Here is an 18,347-nt window from a genome sequence, read left to right on the forward strand (position 1 = left end):
AGAAGGCAAATGTAGGGTGACCCTGACCCCAAAATTCCATAAATGATGCCACCATTATGCACCAAACTCTTCAAATCTTGAAAAAGTTTCAAAATTTGTTTTCACAGAGTATCATTCTCTGTAAAGTTAGGAGTTGCTTTGCTTGTTGGCCAGAAACTCCTTTTTCTTGCCATGAGACTTCAGGTTTTTTGTGGCTTTAAATGCTGGAACAAGTTTCCTGCAGGAATTGGCTGCCTCTTCAGAGAACTGTCATCATTGAACCTAAACCAATTAAACAATAAAAATACAACATACATTTATAGACTAGAAATCACCTGAGCCTGGAGGATATATTCAGTTTATTCTGCTTATACTGGGGAAGTTATTAGACCTTGTAGCCATCTTTGAAAATAACTTTTAAAGTTTAAAAAAATGTTGCAAGTAGTATTTCAAGTATTTTTATCCCATTCTGGCACTGTGCAGCTGAGCAGACTCACTAAAACAGGACATGGTATTTAAATTTGATTTTTTGGGGGGTTGTTATTATTGAGACTATAATTTTAGTATTACAAAATTTGCTACTTTTCTTAAATCCCTGGCAAAATGTCCTGTCCCAGGAAAAGCAAACCCAGGAATTCCATATAAAAAGATGATAAGGAGACTGCCAAAACATTTCTTTGCTTCCTGTAGTATTAAAATTGTCAGTGATGAGAAAAGCATAGAATGGTTTGTGCTGGACCTTAAAGATCATCCAGTTCCAACCCCCAAATTATAAAATTCTATTAAAAAATGGTTTATGTTCCTATAACAACTCTTTGCCTGTAACCTCATATTCTTTCTTAGATTGCTGCTCAAATACTGGTTACTTGCACATGGAAAATTTCCAGTGAAGGTGTGATCTTGGGCCTTTGGCATCATCCCCTTCTCCCAGGGTTAGAGCTTGTCCAGCTACAAACCACACTGTCGTGGTCCAAGGAATTTAGGAATAGGGAATCAACATCATGAGCCTCTTGTTTGGACACTTTATCCAATTTTCATATTTTACTCTGGAGGGAGTAAACAGAAACAGGCACTGCTTTAGAAGTGAAATCCACGTGCTTAGGATGAGCAGACAAGGAAATGCAGTTTATTTTTTCCCTGGGATTTGGGAGATTTACCACAGCTCCTGTGCCTCTCCAGCTGCTGTGAGCATCCCTGTGCTCTGGATGTCAAATAACCAGGGCTGCAAGTGATGTATGAGGATGTCAGAGGTGTGTTTGGCTGGTGTGCAAGGTCTTTAAACTGCACTTAAGAACAGCTCAAAGCCCAAAAAGGGTTCAGTTTTACCGTGTTCATCATTTAATTCCTGCTGGGGGAGGAAAAGGTGGAGCTGGGCTGTGGAGTAACCTGGGCTTCTGCAAGCATGTCCCAGTGTTAACCTGGTCACTGGATTTTGGCTTAAACTGTTCTCTGAAAGCGTTTTAAATGCTTTAAATGCTTTAAATGCTTTCTCCTGGTTGGGAATTCTGCTTGGCCAGATCTCACCTGGAAAGCAAGGCCAGTTCCCAGAGAACAATCCCAGTTTATCTTAACCTGGAATAGTGGAAGGCGTGCCCGGATGAGCTTTACGATCCCTTCCAGCCCAAACCAATCCGGGTTATTTGATTCTGTCATCTAGGAATTGATGGTTTTATTAACAATAATAAACCGAACAACAGAGCAGAAGGAAGCGCCTGTCTGGAGAGCCCAGCATCCCATCCCGGGAACTGAGATCCCGGGGGCTGCCATTCCCCTTTTCCCTCGGGGGATCCACGGGGAGAGGCAGGACACGGGAATAACAACGGGGAACGGCCCCGGGAGCGGCCCCGGGCACCGGGAGCGGGACACACGGACTGGGGCACCGAGGGAGGGCACGGAGGGATCTGCTGGGCTGCGGCAGCCGGCGGGCTGGCCTCGAGGGACACCCTGCGGGTGGAGAGGGAGGAATGGAGCACCGGGATAACCGGGATAACTGGGATAGCCGGGATAGCCGGGATAACAGGGATAACGGGGATAGCCGGGATAACGGGGATGAGCGGAGCTGCCCCATCCCCACAGCCCCGGCCTGGCCCTGCCGTTCCCGCCCGCCGCCGTCCCCTCAGAGCGCGGGCGCGGGGCGCCCCCTGGCGGCGGGCGGGCGCCGCTGCGGGCTCAGCCCACCCTGAGGGCCGGGAGCCGCCGGGGCCGGGTGGCCACGGGCCCTTCATGGCCCGGGCACCCCGCGAGGTGATGGACGCCAGGATTTCATCCTTCAACCCCCGCCTGGGCAAGGCTGGAAGGGCTCACAGCGTCCGTCTGCTCCCAAATGTGCCCTGCAGAGCTGGGCAGAGGGGCGGGATCACCCCCTGAACTGCGGGAAACGCCATGAGACCTTCCCGGAGCGGCACCAGCACCCTCCTCCTGCTCGCTTAAATACATTTAATCTGATCAATACAGAGCGCAGTAGAAATAATTCTAAATTACAATATTAGGATCTTTTTTTTAGGGGTCTTTGTCATTTTAGAAATAGAATGGTTTAGAAGTTAGTTAGAAGGATCTTAAAGCTCATCCTGCCATGGCAGGGACACCTCCCACTGTCCCAGGCTGCTCCAACCTGGCCTTGGGCACTGCCAGGGATCCAGGGACAGCCACAGCTTCTCTTGTCTTTATTTTCCTGTTTAAAATTCCCTGCTGCAGATATTTAGGATCTTGAGAAGAGTTTCCTAAGCTGCAAGAATTTGAACTTTTAACAAGCTTGAAAGTTCTGAATACTAATTTAATTGCTATGTAGGTTTGATTTCATATGAAATTTGAATTTTTATCAGTTTGAAATAGTTGTTTTGAATAGTGGGAATTGACACTTTGGATAAATGAATTTTACTTCTATTTATATATAAATCTCTCTTTGGAGAGCAAAGTGTCTTTTTGAATCACGTTTTCTCTTTCTGACAAATGTGGATGGAGGTGCTACAAAGGGTTTTGAGGGTGTTTTGTGGAGCATTTCCTGAAGCCCCAGTAAGGAGAGGAATTTTCATTCCCAGTGAGTGTTCAGCAGTCTGGGAAGTCAGTTCTGTTCCCTGTGTCAAAGGAAAAGAAACTGGAATTCCACTTGGCAAGAGGCTCGACAGTGAGTGCTCAAACCCCTCCTGTTCATGTGTGAGATTGCAGAATCCCAGACTGGTTTGGCTTGGAGGGAACCTTAAATCCCATCCTGTTCCCATGGCAGGGACAGCTCCCACTGCCCCAGGGGCTCCAAACCCCAATGTCCAGCCTGGCCTTGGGCACTGCCAGGGATCCAGGGGCAGCCACAGCAAATCTGGGAATTCCAGCCCAGCCCCTCCCCACCCTCCCAGGGAAGGATTTTTCCCTAATATCCCATCTAACCCTGCCCTCCTGCTCAAGGCCATTCCCCCTTGTCCTATCACTCCAGGCCCCTCCAGCCTCTTTGCAACCCCCTTTAGGTCCTGGAAATCCGGACATGAATATTTCAGAATATTTTGATAGGGAAGAGTGTTGTATAATTTACTGAATTTTTAATACAGTTTTACTTTTTATTCTCATACAGGCTCATCATGTCAGTGGTTGCTGCAGCCTAGCTAATTAACAGAGGGCTGGGGGAATGATTAAAGGCAGGCTCTGGGTATCTGCATTGTTCTAGTTTAATTGCTGCTCAGGCAATGATTCACTGGTTTTGGCAGTTGAGCTGCTTTTGTCTGGCACGGTGAAATTCCCTGTTTTGTCCATGCCACTCCTCTGTTGGGGATGGGCAAGAGCAGGAGGATTTGTAACAATTCTAGAGCCAGGCTCGTGGAAGGAATAGGAAGGAAGACCAGGCTGGAGTGGAAGGTGTCCCCTCCATCCCAAGCACTCCGGGATCCTGTGGTTGCAGGAGGGGAGCTCCTGGATGGACCCTTCATGCAAGGACATTGCCCTGCCAGCCTGAATCCATCCCTGTTTCCTTTGGATCTGTGCTGTAGCCTTGTCACAGGTCCTCTTTCTCACCTTGTCTCCTTTTGCTCCTGAATATTTAAAAACTCGTGTCAATCATAGGAAGAAAGGAGCTCTAAAGCAATTTGTATGTGGGAAAACGGCATAAAGATACCTCAAAAATCCTTCCAGAGACTAAAAGAAGTTTTCAGAAAGAGAGACTGAGATTCCTGGCTTTATCCAGGCCTTTTGCTGTCCCTGTTCCTGAATAAACACATCTTTGATGTCACAAGCTGCATTTCATGACACTCCCTTAAAAAAGAAGTGACTAAAGAGGGGATAATGTGGGAGACAGCCGATTACTCCATAAATGTAAACGACATTAAAAGTGGTGTGTAACATTATATATTTATGGCTACAATTTTGTTCTGCTGTCACATAACCAAATGAATAATGCATCAGTCCAAGAACTTGTCATTAAGTGAATTTCTTTGTTGCCTTGCTGTGAAAATATAAAAATCCTTGGTGTGTGTATATGTGTGACATTAACCCCTTCTGGGAGCAAAATATAGGGTGGGTGAAGGCACTGTCAGATTTTATCATTTTATCATTTTACAGGTGAAATAATGTTAGGGATTTGAAGACATTCAGGAGGGGTTTTTTTCTGTGGCTGAGAGGTAATAAATGCACTTCACTTCTCAAAAACAAACTTCTCAGTACAAGAAGAACAGGGATGCACTGAATCCAGGGGAGAGCCATGAAAATGGTTCAAAATCCAGCTGGAGGTGGCCCTGGGGCTGGACTTGATGGTCACTGGAGTCACCTTCCAACCCCACTCTAAGAGATGGGACATGGAATCCTTAAAAAGGTGAGACTGTTACTCACATGGTTAAAGTTAAGCTGAAAAATCTGCTGAGCTGAGATCTGGAACCTCCTGAAAACATCTCTAAAAGTTCATGGTCTCCACCCCCAGCTCCTGTGAGTTTCAATCTCTTTTCCATGTTGTCTTCCTTTAATCCTTGTCCCCCCCAGGAGAGAGGGGAGCAGCTATTTACAGCCTGACAGAGGAGACCAAAGGGCCAATGGAACTTCTGATTAGGAGAAAATTGCCTTTATGGTTGAAGTCAGTTAAACTGGATATGGAATTTCAGGCCCCAGCTGAAATCCTCGTCCTCCTGTGAGTCCTGCTGAGGGAAAAAAAAGGAAACCCTAATTCAGTTAGATGAGGGTGAAAAACTGTTTTGGTGTTGTGCCTTCCAGGCTCATCCAATGGAGATGCACGTGATGAGTTTGCACCTCTCAAAAGTAAGATTAAACTTATCTGAAATACCATTTATCTCAGAATGCATTAATCGGATTTTTTTTTTCTATTTTCTCCTATTTCTCCCTAACGTAATTGACAGCAAAATTGAATCGGTTTCCTACCGAGTTGGACTTGAAAGGTGAACACTGAATTTTCTATTACTTGGTTTTAATGCAATGTGTACACCTCAGGATTTGATAAATTCAGACCTGCTGGGGAAAAGCCAGGAACCGCATTTTGGACACAAAGGATCAGATCTTGTTTTATTTCTCAGGAACTATTGGTTTACATTTTGAAGTTATGAGAGGAAAATGGTTTCTCTGCAAAATGCGTTGAAAATTCAGGGAGCTGGTTTCTGGAGCAGGAGGTTCTCAGGTTAGGGAGGATGTTGGAGGAAAAACACAACAGATACAGTGATACCACCCAAAAAACCCCAAAACAACCACCCCATAAAAAAACCACAAAACCCCCAAAACACAGAGAAACTGAGGAAATGAAAACTTAGTGAGGATTGCTCAAGAACAGGACAGGACAACATGAGCAGAGCGAGAAAGAGATGAAAATAAAGAGATGTTTCCTTTAAAAGAAGATATTTGAGAGCAAAAAGAATCATTAATTCAGACACCAGGACAAACCAGTGATCTGGTGTGCTCAGTTCCTAATGGAGTAGGGGAAATCTCTGGCTAATGAGTAATCTCCTAATTGTGGAGTGTTGAAAAGCTTTGCTTAGGGAAGCAACACCAGGACAAACACCAGGTGAGCCTAGACCTGACAGCTCTTGCCTCAACAGGTTTGGTAAGCTCCAGGATTTTCCAATCCAACCTTCTGCAGTTCCATGCTTATTTGTACAAAGAATTCTACAAATCTAGCAAACAAAACTTTGCTTGCCAAACCACTTCCACATCAGTGCTGGTATTAATTAATTTAAATAACGTTTCCTGTGAGTTGCTGCCTCTCTTCTGTTTTCCCCTGCTTGGTTTTCTTAAGTCCCCAGGTAACTGCTGCTGTTCAGCTCTGCTGCCTTTGTGAAATGAGGTGCTGGTGGAAGCGTGCTCCCCTTTCAAAGCCTTGTGCTCCTCTGAGGTGCAGCGTCAATTATGGAAAGCTTATTCAGCAGATATTTTAGGGGTTTTGGTGCCTTACTGAGGCATCTCTCCATAGCCAGGAGGAGAAGCTGTGCACAGGTAAGGTGTGAGCAGGTATTGCTCCTCTATCGTGTAACTCAGCACAAATCCCTGGGTTAATTTTCATTGCTATGGATTAGCCGGTTTCATTAGCAGCTTCAGAGGCTGGGTGATTAATATTAATGACCCCTGTTAGCCTGTAGACTTAATGAGGGTGAGGAACAGCTGGGTGCTGTGCGGAACCAGCCCCGGCGTCTCTGCCCTGATTGCTGCGCTCTTAAAGACTCGGGCAGCTGGGACGGGCAGGTCCTCCCGGTCACCTATCGATATCTCCTCCTTCCTGCTTCCAGGACCCTGCTAAAGGCTCCTGGCTCTTACCCAGGACCTGGCAGCATGCTCGGAGCAGTCCTTGGAGTCACACGGGGTTTTTGTGTGTGGGAATAGCCGCTTTTGCTTTCCTGGGTGAGTTTTCCTCACTGCTGCTCTCAGGGACAAAGCCCAGATTCCTTGGGCTGGAAGCAGCAGCAGTTTCCTTCATTTCACGGCTCTCCTTAAATAAATTGTGCCAGCCTTCACAATGTCCCTTAGGGGTACTGCTCAAACCTGCAGGGATGTCAGGAGTGCGGAGCTGTTAAAGGGCTCCTTAACTTGCAGAGCTGCAGCTCCGCTGGCACCGACCCAGCGCTCGATGTTGGGTCGGGTTCAGGGTCTGGAACCCCGGCAGCAGCGCAGTTATGCAGCTCAATTAGCGCACTTCATAAACTATGCAGCTCAATTAAGGAAGCCCTGTCCGTGGACGGAGATGTCTGAGGTAATAAAATATGCCTTCAGTGGGGAAATAATGCAGGTGAAATTAAAATGTTACCTGAGATGTGAATGTGTGTGGGGATGTAAAAACGACGCTGGGTGTGTTTGAATTTGTCCAAGAGGAGGCTGAAGTGAATTTTTTTTGTTGCTTGTGAGTATTTTGGAGACCTCTCTGAATCAGCGGTTGTAAAGAATTGAGTACGCGAAGTTTCCCTATTGGCGATAAACTTTATCGCCACGGCGGCGCAGCAGATGTTGGGTTTGTGATGCAAATGAGCCTTTGGAGCAGGGCAGCTGTTAATGAGCTCTGAGCATTGCACAGCCAATACCCACCTGCAAACCCATACAGCTGGGCAGGGTTTGGCTCCTCCAAGACCTGGGCCATAATCTCAGAGTTTTATTCAGGGAAAACCTCTTTTAATTTCCAGCAGGGGCTGTGACTGTGGCTGGTACACGGTAACTGTGTACCAGTGTGTACAAAGCAAGGCTTTGTATGGAAACAAGGGAAACCTTTACGTGGTCCTCAAGGCGTTTGTGTCCTGGCTGATTCCATCAGAATCAGGGGAATGTTGTCTGATTTTAAGAATATGAGTGGATTAGGAGAACATTCATGGTTTGGCCAGCCTTGGAGTGCACATATTTAGAGGCCATTAATAAGTGGTGCCCTGCCCAGGCCACGCCAGAACAGAGCAGGATTTGAAACTCATTTATCCCATCCCACATTTCAGCTCAAACCCAGACAATTATTAGCCAAACTGAAACCCACTGGAGGTGTGATCTGTGAGTCCTGCACAATTCTCCTTGATTTTCCATGGCTGATTCCTGGCATACAGCAGAATTTTGGCATTGGGACAGGCTGCAGGGACATAAACCTGATTTTTGCCATTAGCCTTTTATGTTGGGAGGGGAGTGGGTTCTTACCTGAAATTAAAGAGATTTCAGCCTGACTGTAAAATTAATAGAGCTATCAACCCCCCCTCTGCCATTATACAACAAATGTTAATTATTTACAAGCAAACTTCTGCAAGAACAGTATTGTAGCTGTCGGCATTGTCGTTATTAAAATTAAAACACTTTGTCTGGGTTGAAGATAACATGAGTCATTTTGGTGAAATGTAATTAATATGGAATATTCTGTTGCTTTTCCCCAATTAGTCAGAGGGAGAACAATAGCCTGTCTCTTCCCTAACAAGATGTTTGTTTTTAAGAGTCTAACAAAATAAATATTTTCAGGGCTTTGCTGAAAAAGGGCGTCATTCATTGTAGCTGTTATGATAAAAGTTAAAACAAATTTATTTTTTTCTAAGATGGGGGAAAAACCTACATAAAGTAAATTCTCTTTTTTCAGCTGAGGAAAGATGTGTGTGAACCTTTTTGCTTTATTACCACAATATCTTGGTTTGTCTTATTATTACAGCGAAGACTTTAAAGCTCATCTTGTTCCACCCCTGCCATGAGCACCTTCCACCATCCCTGGTTGCTCCCAGCCCAGTCCAGCCTTGGACACTTCCAGGGATGGGGAATCCACAATCTCTGGGTGATTTTTTGGTTGCTATTAGAAATTAAAATGGGGTTCGTGGTGAGCAAAGGAAGCTCTGAATTCCTGCTGTACAATGGATAAAGTCGTTATGAGATGCAGAAATAAAATCCAACCCCCTGTCTGTGCTCTCCTAGTCAGACCACCCTGCCCTTTGAAATTTATTATATTAAAATCTCTTGTTTAGAAAATGAATTTCAGAGTGAGAATATTTCTGTCCTGCCATCATCTCACAAGCTTTTTAACAGTCTCATAGAAATGGGAGAGAAGCCTGCAGTGTTCCTGTCATTCCTGAGCTAAAAGGAAGATGTAGGAAACACACAATTGGATTTCCCTTAAAGAACAACAACTTTAACATCGTTAAAAGAATGTGTTCACCCCCCATTAATTTTGTATTTGATTGCCCAGGCTGTGGTGCAATGAACAGGAGCAAAAAAAGCCATTAGGAGGAACTGCCATCAAAACTGAGGACCTGTGTGACTGAATGTGGATTCTAGGGAGCAGATTTTTTTTAAAACTGTAATTTATAAACTCCTTCAGTATTACAAACACCCTAACGAGAGTTGTACAAACGTTTCTCCTCATTATCTTTGGGCAAACAGACTTTCCTTTCTCCCAGCAGCTGCCCAAGGGTGCTTGACCTTACACTTGGCTGTTCCCAGTTGGTTCCTTTGATATTTCTTTGGCTGTTATTAGAAAAATGTCCTTGCTGGGACACTCCCAGTGGGGGCTTGCTCCTGTGCTCTCCCAGGAGAGGAGGACACAGCCAGGCTCAGATCCATGGGGTCGGTTTTAGTTAAGCTTGACTTGGTGGGAATCTGGAGTTGATTTGTCAGAGGGAAGTTAAGGGGAAAAGTAAGGACACGCTCTCTGGGGAAGGCTCAGGTGTGTGTGGAATGCCTCTGGAATGCCTTGGAGATCATTCCTGTGACAGCTGCCAAGCTCTGGAGGTGCTCAGGTAGGTCCTGGGCACGGGTCCCACCTGGGCAGGTCCCTTTGGAAGGGCTGGCTGGGCTTCAGGAGCTGCTGGGATGCCACCGGTGGCAGCTGAAAGGCTGCATCTCCTCAGTGCCCTGCTCTCCCCTGACTTTTCCTTTGGCTGGAGTTCCTCCAGAGGCACTGACAGGCTCCAGCCTTCGAGAAGAGGCCCCATAAGTAATATTAACTTCTGCAATTTCCTTGTTACTCTTAAGCGGGTTATTAATTAACTGAGTGTAACCACTGGCTGTTGATAAATCCTTTTAACTAATTCAAATTCCATATCGAGCTGGGAGCACTTTCACTCGAGCTGCTGCCCGAGTTAAGCTGGGTGAGGAATTATTCCTGATGTGTTTTCCAGCACCGGGGTTGGGGCAGAGAGGCAGAGAGAAGATCTGTTTGCTTGATTCCACATGACAACTCCAGGGTAACAGAATAGACTGAACGCTCGGGTTGACAGGGCTGAGCACCCGGCAGCAGCCTGGCTCACATACCAGAGCCAGGGGGATGGAAGGGGCACTGGCAGCTGGGATGGAGCCCATCCCAATTTCTCTGAAGAGAGCCAATTTGCCATCAATTATTCATGTTTTTTCCGAGGTCTCGCTTCTGAGAGGTATGAATAACTTAAATATGTGTTCATGTAACAGTTGGAATAATGAATAAATTACCGTGAGGAGGGGAGTTGAGGAGCAGGGCTGAGTGTTAAATAATGGAGGAGGTTTTGGAGGGAGTGTGGTCGTTAACAGCGTGGCTGTTCTGGGCTCCTCTGACTGCAGGAGATGTAGGAATGTTTTACAGCGATGCCTGTGGGAAGTGCAGGGATTTGGAGGTGTCAGGGAAGGAAGAAGCAGTGTCTGTGTGTAGGACAAGAACCTGCAGCACCCCCGGATCTCCTGGGGCTCAGCTGCCTCCTTCCCCTCACCGTGCTCAGGGGAACTTTGTCCCTGGGCTCCAGAATTAAAGCCTTGCTTTGGGGGAACCCTGGCACACTGCTGGTCCTACTAAATCACCAGCTGGAGGGACACTGGGGTGGAGTGCCAGGTACCTGGGAGGACCTTCAGGACAGTCAGTGCTTGTCTGCTGCTGCTTCAGGAGACTTTGAGGTTCAATGACTTTTGCATTTATTTACTGCTCTAGTCCAGTTTTCCCTGCCAGAGTGGCATTTTTCATGACAGGGTCCCTGTATTCTGACCCTGTAGTCCCTCATGCTCTGCCCCATTTCTTCCTTCACTCTGTTTAGAACAGAAATGCACATTATTCCCTTTGTAAAATTTCAAACCAAATTCTTTTTCTGTAACATCACTGTGGTCTTGAAAACAAGTGACAAATCTAAAAGCTCGTTAAGCAACCCTTGAAAATGAGCAGCTTTTAAAAGACAGCATCATTGTGACAGTGATTAGTGCTTGTTATGAAGCATTTTATTCCATTTTAGTAGTGTTGTTTAGTTTACCCTGATATTTTAATAGAGACATTTAAACATGGAATTCTCACAAATCTGCCTTACTGATGTTAAAAATGCAAAGTCTTATGAAGTGTTACATAAAGCATCAGTGTGTGCTGAACCAGCAGCCAAATATGATTTCTTACAGATAGTTTCCTCTGATTTTCAATCTTGACAGCACTCAGATTATCAAGTAATTTATTTATATAAAAAATTGATCAAGTTGTCTGTTTGCAGCAGTAGAAGTTGGCAAGTTCCTAAGCACATTCTTACCCCTCTGCAGCAGTGGTTTCTGCACGAGCTGTGCAGCCAAAATTGCCTTGGAGCTTGGTGAGATCTGGTTCAGTTCGGGCAGATTCTGACCCATAAAGCTGCTGATGAAACCAGCTCATCACAGGAGAGAATATTCTCACATCTGGAAGGATCCTGAACTGCCTCCAGGCTGTGAGTGGTGGCACAGCCCTGGAATTCTGGTAGGAGAGATCTCTTGAAAGGCTCTGGAATTCCTGATTGTCCTCCATAGGGACACAGGTGCCTGGTGTCCAAGAGCTGGATGCTGAGAGCAAATCAACTCCCAGCACTGCAGAGAGGTGTTCCATTAGTAAAAACCAGTTTTAACCTCTAAAATTAATTTTAGGGATTAAAATTAATTAATAGATTTCATATTTTATGATTTCATCTGGTCCAGTTCAGCATCCATGGGATTTCAAGGGATGTGAAGTGTGGAAACCTGTCCTGACAGAAAAAAAAAAGAGAGAGGCTCACAGGAAACAATGGTTGTCTTGTGGGAAGATTTTAAATATATGCAGCTGATCCCATGGGAACTGCTGTAGTCTATTCACCCTGTGTGAAAATGATGCTCTCTCAATATAATCTTTAATCCTTTTCTTTCACTGAAAAATGTGAGAACTTTATTTCCAAGTTTTGAAAGAATGCTCTGTTTTAGGGGGCAAATGCTTTCCAAGCATGAAAATAAAATAAATTTTGATTAGTGCAACACAGAGGGGAAAGGTTCTCTGAAATATCTTGTAATATTCTGTCCATGAATTGCATGTGTGGATGTTCTTGGGAAATGTATCTTTTCTCCCTGGGTCAGTGCAGGGGGGGAAGGAAGCATCCAGCAGTCTTGGCAATATTACAAACTTCTGTAACTCTTTGAAACAGAAATTGCACAAAATTTTTTCTTGCAAGATGGGGAAGAAGAATTTCAACAGAAGGGAATTCTACCTAAAATTCAATTTTTTCTTTGGAGATGATTCTGATCTTCCTGCTATTCGTGGAAAAGGAAACTTAAAAGTAAATGTGCAGTTGTTAGAAACATTTATCCCCAGAGCATGGAAATCCAAAGCTGCTCTGTTCACTCCATGCATGTGTGAGTAACACAGAGCTGCTCTCCTGGCCTTGAAGGGCTCAGGTCCTGAGCATTAAACCCTGTTTGGTGCAAACCAATCATTCCTGGAGGGAATTTTACAGTCTGGAAAGACAAAGAGTCACTAACGTTATTTCCCTTCTGTTTTCCTGCAGTGCCTTTCATGCAAGGCATCCAAAGCCCATCCATGAGTTAAGCATGGCAGCGTGGTGGGAGGTAAGGAAAGGGATTTTTGGGTTCCTTTTTCAGGTCACTCAAAGCTCTGGGCTGTGTTGTGCCCAAGGTGACCACGATAAAACAGCTCCCAGTTCTCTAACACCACCCTCTCCATCTCCAGGAAATTCACTTTCCTCTCCCATGGAATTTACTGGACACCTTAAATGACAGTTTTGTACCAGATGCTCATTCTATACCTTTTAGATTTTTGGAGATTTTTGGAAAATGAGCACGGCCTTGTGTTTAGCAAAGAGCTGTGGCACCTGTGGTGGCTCAGCCTTTCATGGGGAATAAGAAATTCCACGTGGGAGTTGTGCTGCAGCATCTGGGGAGATCCGTGGTGTGGTGCCCGTGGCAAACTGGGGTCACAGAGGGTGGGGACTGGTCATTAATTGGATTTCCTTGGGAATCCTGCCTGGGCTGGGTTGGGAGCATCCCTGTCCTCACTGCAGCTCCAGCAAGGGAGAAACCAGAAAATCCTGTAAAGATTCACTTAACACGAACTCCAGAGGCCTGAGTTCCCAAAAATTCCTTACAGTGAGTGAAGACTGTCCTGCTGATGTTGTGTAGAGCAGAACTAGATATAAAAATCATTGCACAATTGTCTGAAGGTTGTGTTTCTGTTTCCTGGGATAACACCCAGGAAATCAAGCAGCTGGATTTACATTGCAAGTCTTTTGGAAGTTAAGGAAATTATTTTCTTGTAGAATTTCCTTCACTGTAAATATAAAAAACTTTCTCTTCTCCCTTCCTCTTTGGTTTAAAAGAGACTTTTTTTTCCTGTCCTTCTAATGTCATTCTGCAGAAGCTGAGCTCCTGATAAACTGTAAGGCTCAGCCTTTCAGCTCAAGTTCAAATGGCTTTTGGATGCCTGTAGGTCCAACTGCCCTTTTACATGGAATTTTTATTGTTAATCTTCTATTATTGGGGGAATTATTTTGCAAACAGACCAATTCAGTAGCTTCAAGCCCTGAAACCTGTCAGGCTGGCTTTTATTCTGATTGCTTGTGATAAGGAGCTTTGGTAAGAATGCTGTGCCTGCAGCAAGTGGAGAGATTCACCTTGGAGGGAGCAGCTTCAAGGTCCCAGGGAAAGGGTGGCTCTTTCAGCTTGGCATGAAAAGGGAAAAGGAGGTGTTGAAAATCAGATCAAACCTGGGAACTGATGTGGGACTGCACCAGAACCAGTGCAAGTGGTTTGTGTTGTATTCTGAGGGGTTTTTCCTGCATAATGATGACTTGGAAGTTTGTTCCAAGCTCTGGAGTTGCTGCTTTGTTCCCCACGTTCTGGCCTTGGAAAAGTGCAAATTCCTGCTGTGAATCCCCTCTGATGCAGCACCAGGGGGATCCAGGCAGGATGGACAGACTTTGGCCAAACCCTTTGCCTTTTCCATTCCTTCTGTGCACGGAACACAAATACAGCAATGAGAAAATTCTGATGGGTGGTGTGGAGTCAAGCTGATGTAGATTCAGGGTGATGAGACACCTCAGGAATTACACTCTGAAGCAATTTCATTGCCCAGCTTGACCCTTTAAAAAAAGACCATTTAAAAATGACATTTTATAAGACACGTGATTTGTTTTCCCTCTTGCCCAGTGCCTGCTGCCTATTAATAGCAAATCTTGTAGTGGGCAAGGAAATGCTTAAGGAACAATTGTCTTTAATGCTGATGCAAGGAAAGTATTTCCAGCACTGTTACACAGAGTAAGCATTAAGAGGATTTGCTATAATTCCATTTCCAAGAGCTCACAATAAAGAAATGTTTTTCTGCATTATCTTGAGTATTGTCTATAAAACTCAGATAAAATTCTCTGTTCAGGAAGAGCTCAGCACCTCTCTGAGAAATTCTTGTGTTACCCAGGGGAGGATCATTTGCACAAGGCCAATGATGTTGCCAAGGATCAGGGAATATCCTGAGCTGGAAGGGCCTCAGGAGGAGGAGGATGGAGGCCAGCTCGTGCAGGAGGGGCTGCTGTGTTTCAGAGCAGCTGATCACAGGGAGGGCTCCATGGACCCTCCTTCCTGGAGCACTTTTCTGCACCGTGTGGGCACATTTTGTTGTGCTGCTCCTGAGGCTCGTGTTAAAAGCCAGAGCAAACCTCAGACCCTCTTTTGTGCTCGTGTAAAGGCTGCAGAACCACAACATTTATTCCTTTGGCCGGGAAATCTCCTCTCCAGCAAGGCTGTTCACTTGTTCTCTTTCTTTCAAGCAGTGGGAGCTTACTGAGGGCTGTTTGCCCTCCTTGCCAGGGAAGGATAGCTTTTCCACTAACACAGAGACTTCTGTTTCCTCTATTAAAAACAACTGCCCTCAAGTGGAGCAGGCTTTGTATTTTGCCCTGGAAACAGAGCAGCTCATTCAGAGATAAGGCTTCCCTGCCTTTGGTTCCTTCAGTCACCTGACAGAGCCATGGGTAACTTTTAGGCTGATTTATTCTGCATTCCTGGGATGCCTTCCCCGTTAATTCACCGCAATTAACAGCTCTGGGATCCCTGCCTGCCACCCTGCCCTGGATGCTGCCCGGGGGGAGAGCAGGAAAAGGGCTCTGGTGTCCCCAGAACACCTGGCCCCATCCCTGAGGATGGCCTGGGGACATCCCGAGCAGGTAAAAAAAAAATCTGTTTGTGTCTGCAGCTTTCTGAACTTTTATTTTTTGGATTTTGGGAATGGCTGAGTGTGAGCAGGGTGAGAGTATCTGAGCTCCCACCCATCCCTGTGGCTCAGGTTTGTGATTTGTGCCTCGGGATTTGCCATCTCAGCTCCTTTCTGCTTCTGCTTGATGAGATTGGGAGTGCTGTGGAATGGTATTGATGGAGGTGGGGAAATTAAAACAGCCCTGCCTTGTGGCATTAGCAAGTGCACTGTGCTGCCTATTAAAATAGAGATTTTTATTTCAAGCTGGGAGTTGCTTCCAGAAGGTTCTCAGTGTTTTGTCCCTTCTGTGGGTGCCCCAACCCTGGCAGTGCCCAAGGTTAGGTTGGGTAAGACCTTGGGCAACCTGGGCTAGTGGGAGGTGGCCCTGCCCACAGCAGGGGGATTGGACTGGATGGGCTTTAGGTCCCTCCCAACTCTTTAAAGTTCTGTAATTCTGTGATTATATTTTACTTTTTTTTTTTCTCTGAAAAAAGAGAATAAAATAGAGATCAAGGGTACTCCATAATTATAAGTGATATATCTTGTGTCTTTGTCAACTCAAGAGAGGAATCCAGAGGAGCTGACACCCAAAGTGAATCCATGTGGGACCTAAGCAGAGTTTTAGGACTCAAGTACGGGGCACTTCCCAAAATGTGAGCCTGGCTCTGCCTCTGCTCCATTCCTCAGCCAAGGAGAAGAGCTGACTTTCACCTCAGCCAAGGCTTTGTTTTACAGGAGTTTAAAAGACCCTGGAGATCATTTTGGCAACCAAAGTGGCGATCTTTTTCGAAACAAAACTCATTATCTTCCCAATCTTGCTAATGATGTTTTTCTGGAGTCAAGACACAACAACCCAGAAAACAAAGGATGAGGCTTCACCTTCCTCCTCCTCCTCAAGCTCTGCTCCTGACCAGGGAAAGAAAAAGGAAAGGGGTTTGGAATCCTCAGCAGCTGGTCTAGACACCAGACTGCTCAGGTAACATGCACAGAAAGGAAAAAAGCCTTGGGTTGAGTAATTACTGAAAATTAGTATTTTTTAATCTAATTTTAAGCTACTTAGTGTTTGAAGGTAAAAAATTCACCCAGTTCATGAATGTGCTTAGAGATGTCCCTGGCTTAGGGGGTCTTGTCTGATATTTTCACACATTTAAAAACCAATGCATTTGCTGATATTCCCTCTTTTCTTTTTATTTTCATTTAGATTGGAGCCAGGGAAGCCTTGAAATACAGCCCAGGTTTAGCCTTCATGTGAAGCTGATCACTCCTGGCCAGCACTGTCCCCGTTGTGTCCCCAGCTGAGCTCTCTGTGCCCATGGTGCCTGCAGGGGGTGGCTGAGCAGGGCCATGCATCATCTCTTCGGGCTGGTTTTGGCACAGAAGGACCTGTCCCGGGCAGGGGATCTCTTCTCCCTGGAGGATGCTGAGATCGAGGGAAGCCTCTCTGAAGCTCTTGAACAGATCAGAATCATTAGTTCAGCTGCAGTGAGTGAAACGTTGTCCTTAATAATGTTTTTTTTTTGTTTTTTTTTTAATGAGATTATATTGTATAAATAAGGGGGCATACAAACAATTTGGATTTCTGAAGAGACTTGAAGGGCAAAGCATAATATTTTAAAATGTGCTTAAAAATGACAAATTCAAAATTTAAAAATGGCAAAATCCAGTTCTCACCAGCTTGTTTTCCCTCAAAGATATTTCCAATTCATCTTTATAATAATTTTTATTAAGTAGTTATTTAAAGCATATTAAAGATGATATGAGATTAGAGGGGTCCATAACTTCCCAGTAATGAGATTTAAGATCTGTGAGATGACAAATTCCAGAGTTTTATCACAGTGTTGTAAAGATGGATGCGGGAAATGGACTCTGGACTTTAATTAAACTTACAAAACCTGAATTTTGTGAGGTCCTGGCAAACCAACTCGTTGTGTTTTGCTGTGCCCCAAGGACTACCAGACCAATGACAACGACCAGGCAGTGGTGGAGATCTGCATCACCCGCATCACCACGGCCATCAGGGAGACTGCATCCATCGAGAAGCACGGCAAGGCCCTGGTGGCTCTCTGGGAGTCCTGTCTGGAGCACAACCTGAAACCCTCTGGCAAAGATGAGGATGCTCCACATGCCAAAATCGCCTCTGACATCATGAGCTGCATCCTGCAGGTAGAGCTGGGCTGAAAGCGGGAGCGCTGGGCTCTGGTTGCCAATTCAGTTTTTGGGTTTTTTTAAATGCTTTTGTAACTCTCTTTTTTGGGTGCTTGTGAGTGGTTATGCTTAAAATGAAGAGTTTGGGGAATTGCACTGTTGTGGTTTATCCTCTCTTGAAATTGTTGAGGTAACTCAGAATCGTGGAATGGTTTGGGATGGAAGGACCTTAAAGCCTTGTCTTGGTTTGAAAGACGGGTGTGTGCCAAGAAAGGCAGGAGAATGTAAACCCTTTCCCTCCAAATTATTATAGTTTTGAAATTAAGGGCTCCAGGCAAAGACAGAGGAATAGAAATAACAGTTCTTTACTGGGAAAATGCCAATAGCAATGCAGTATTGCAGAGAACAAACCCAGAGCAGGGGCAGAGGGAGAATCCAAGGTGCCCCCGTCAGTCAGTCAGGGTTGGTGCAGTCCCATTCCATGGTGGCTGCATCCTCCTGCAGTGACAGATGTGGTTCTGCTGGAGCAGGGCTCCTGCACAAGGTGCAGTTTTCCTCCAAAGCTGCAGGGATGATGTGCAAGGCTCTGGTTTTCCTCTGGGATCCAGTGGGAAAAGGCTGCTCTGCTGTTCCAAATCTCCCCTTTGATCTGGGTAGGAAATGCTCGGCTCCTGCCCTGGCTGGAGCATCTCCCAATGGGATGATGGAATTTGATCAGTTAATTAGTGGGACCCAATGGGATGATGGAATTTTATCAGTTAATTAGTGGGACCCAATGGGATGATGGAATTTTATCAGTTAATTAGTGGGACCCAATGGGATGATGGAATTTGATCAGCCCTGCCCTGGGACTCCATGGCCATTAACAGGAGAGATCTCCTGGAGGGAG

The 18,347-nt window shown here is 45.4% G+C and overlaps 1 protein-coding gene across 1 annotated transcript in view; it reads left to right on the forward strand.

Moving 5' to 3' along the window:
• The first annotated feature begins 10,119 nt into the window (after positions 1-10,119).
• The window catches only part of VEPH1 (ventricular zone expressed PH domain containing 1), a 66,200-nt gene continuing 57,972 nt past the window's right edge, over positions 10,120-18,347 (forward strand). Inside the window, exons 1-4 of the mRNA XM_088171101.1 lie at positions 10,120-10,265; positions 12,618-12,678; positions 16,515-16,795; positions 17,261-17,476. Of these exons, the coding sequence (XP_088027227.1) occupies positions 16,658-16,795; positions 17,261-17,476 (354 nt within the window). The 5' untranslated portion in view covers positions 10,120-10,265; positions 12,618-12,678; positions 16,515-16,657. The remainder of the gene's footprint in view (positions 10,266-12,617; positions 12,679-16,514; positions 16,796-17,260; positions 17,477-18,347) is intronic.

The sequence above is a fragment of the Sturnus vulgaris genome, chromosome 10 (genome assembly GCF_052056855.1).
Source record: "Sturnus vulgaris isolate bStuVul1 chromosome 10, bStuVul1.hap1, whole genome shotgun sequence".
Taxonomy (NCBI): domain Eukaryota; kingdom Metazoa; phylum Chordata; class Aves; order Passeriformes; family Sturnidae; genus Sturnus; species Sturnus vulgaris.